At 53.9% G+C, this 2,698-nt stretch overlaps 1 protein-coding gene across 1 annotated transcript in view; it reads left to right on the forward strand.

The window, feature by feature from the left end:
• Positions 1 to 1,686: 1,686 nt before the first annotated feature.
• The window catches only part of PHACADRAFT_263755 (uncharacterized protein), a 2,062-nt gene continuing 1,050 nt past the window's right edge, over positions 1,687 to 2,698 (forward strand). Inside the window, 2 exon segments of the mRNA XM_007400663.1 lie at positions 1,687 to 1,918; positions 1,932 to 2,644. Of these exon segments, the coding sequence (XP_007400725.1) occupies positions 1,947 to 2,644 (698 nt within the window). The 5' untranslated portion in view covers positions 1,687 to 1,918; positions 1,932 to 1,946.

Raw genomic sequence — 2,698 nt, forward strand, 5'->3', positions numbered from 1 at the left:
CTTTTGATGGTCCTGAAATTATCATTTACAGCAAATTTGTAGTACATTTCTGGGACATTTCTGTCTTATCTCAAGTAAAAACCTTCTAGCTCATGAAACAGCTTCAAAAGCCATCAGAAATGGTAATTTTAGGACCATCAAAAGCTTTCCTCGCCCGGACCTTTCCTCATCGCAAACATGAGGCAGAAATGATCTCTCCATATGTTCTTTCAGATGTCCTGAAATGCGCCACAAAGTCTCCTGAAACATCAACTCTTTGTCGTACTGAAATGTAACCATATTCAGTCATTTCAGGTTCATTTCAGGCTACACAAAATTTATCATTTTCCTGCACCGCAAATGGCTACAAAAGTGGTAGCAAATTTATCATTTTGGGGCGCCGGAAAGCCACGGTCAAGTCTCCGAAAATGATACAGTTCTGATGGCTTGACCTGGACATTTCAGGTGATTTGAAATCAGTCCATACCCGTAGTGTAGTGTAAATAACGCGCGCACGAGGCGCCGGTATCCCGGTCTCAGCTCGAAAAGCGGATAAGGATTTCGACAAAACACAGCAGTCCGAGATTCACAACACATCATCCTGAATAGATTCTATCAGTTGTGTATCATCCAAGGCTGTGTAATGCTTGTAGGACATTCATAACGCAAATACCAATAAGCTGTGTGCAGGGAAGGCCCACGGCGATCACAGATCGTTCGATGCGTCCATCCCTCCGCTCTCGTTATCGGTGATAAAGTAAACTTGGAAGCTATAAAGACTATACATTCTTCTATTCAGAGCAGTCTCTCGCTGTGGACGGTGAACCGTGCGCCACAGCCTTCACAGCGCACTTTGGCGGTACCACTGACGCCAACGCCACAAAACTACCGGCCGTCTCATCGAGGCCGGAGTAATGCCTGCCCTCTCTCAATTATCCTTCCACAGCCAACCTCTTACGTTTCACAACCGTGAGAATCGTTTAACAAGTGATCCCGAGGCACAAAATCTGAGTCTCCCGACGCTCTCGCCGGCTCAACCGACCGGCGGCTATCGTTCCGCCGAGGCTAGCACGGCGGTGGCGGCTGTGAACAAAAGAGAGACCATAAACGCACTCGTACCAAAATCACGGGCTGTCTCCGCAGTCGGAAAATAAGGGGAAGCAAATGTTTTCAGTGAAAACACGATCATCAGAAACACATCAGCTCGCGGAGAAGGACGTACCCGCAATAGTCACCTGGTTTAAAAGGCTGTTGGGGCGCCTACCTCAAGTTGACTTTCGACCACCATGAACCCCCCTCCCCCAGGACTCGCAACAACATTCCCCACTCTAGCAAGTACGATGCTGGCCGCCCCAGCTGAGCTAGCAACACACACCAGTTGCGCGTCTGGCTACAACGAGTCGGAACATGAACAGCGTCGTTCCGGTCAGTATGGCTGTGAATCGTCTTGTACGACTGCCTCCGTTCCGGACAAACAAAAACAATCGTACAAGAAAACCCCAGGTACCGACAGCTGTTTGAATGGAGACGGTAAATTTGTCAGCGCTACTGTCGCGTTCGCCACTGACATGACACCTGCCGCCACAACAGAGCCGCCTATCTTCCCAATGTCGGAATCACCACTATCCCTACAGTCCTCGCCCCCGTCCCAACCCGCACCCCTGCGTCCATGCGCTCGTCATTGCCCTCCATCAACCCCTTTCGGACGCACAAGCGCACGTGTTCTGTCGCCCACATCGAGCCTTATGAGCACGCCACCGCTCTCTCCAACAAGCTCAGTGAGCAGCCAGTTCTCGACAAAGGATTCCCTCACCACCGTGGCATCCAACGACCATGGCCGCTACAGTCGCACGTGGGAATTCGGCTCTGAGCTCTTCTCGCTGACGCCGCCGGGTTCGCCGACCAGGCCGAAGCCGATGAAGCTCAAGATGCTCGCGGCGGGCGAAGACGATGAGGAAGAGGCGACAATGCTGGGGTTCAGCTCATTGGCGCCCATGTATCCTGAAGTTGGCAAGCAAGCGAGCAAGGTCCACGTCCGCACCGAGGAGATGCCTCGCGCCCGCGAGGCGCTCCCTAGGCCGGCTAGCTCCTCTCCTCCACCAACACTGGCGTCGAGCACGCGGCAACAAATTCACGAGGAGTTTATTGCGCTACTTACGTCCGGGGATAGGAGCCGCTACGGCCGCGCCCAACAAGTTAATTCGAAGTTTCGTACGCCGCTCGCCCCGCCCGCCGAACCTTCAAGACCGGCGAAACTCGATGCGTTGGCCGTATACGAGGCTAAGATGGACGTGGAGGACAAGGCGTTCCCGCCGATGCGCACAGAGCCCGAACCAAAGAAGAAGGCCATCGAGGTTTCAGTCCGTGAAGTCCCGTACTATAGTGGGTCGATGAAAGGCGCTTTCGCTTCGAGTGACGAGCCCCGCTATGTGTTCCCCCGCGTCCGCGACACGTACAATCAGGCCCCAAGCTCGTACACGAGCTTGCTCAGCGAACTGGACGACTACCTGTTGAGCCTGTCCCCTGCCGCAAGCGACCCTCGCACAGCAAGCGTGTACGGCCACCGATCCTCCACGCACGTTGTGGCTCGAGAGTGGAAGACCGTCGAGGAGTACGCCGCCTTCGTCCAGAACATTCTCGCAGACTCGAAGACCCGTTACCGTCCCTTAAGCGAGCAAGAGGATCCTCAAACGCAGTGCGACACCCAGACTGAACCCGG

Source organism: Phanerochaete carnosa, assembly GCF_000300595.1.
Source record: "Phanerochaete carnosa HHB-10118-sp unplaced genomic scaffold PHACAscaffold_11, whole genome shotgun sequence".
NCBI lineage: Eukaryota > Fungi > Basidiomycota > Agaricomycetes > Polyporales > Phanerochaetaceae > Phanerochaete > Phanerochaete carnosa.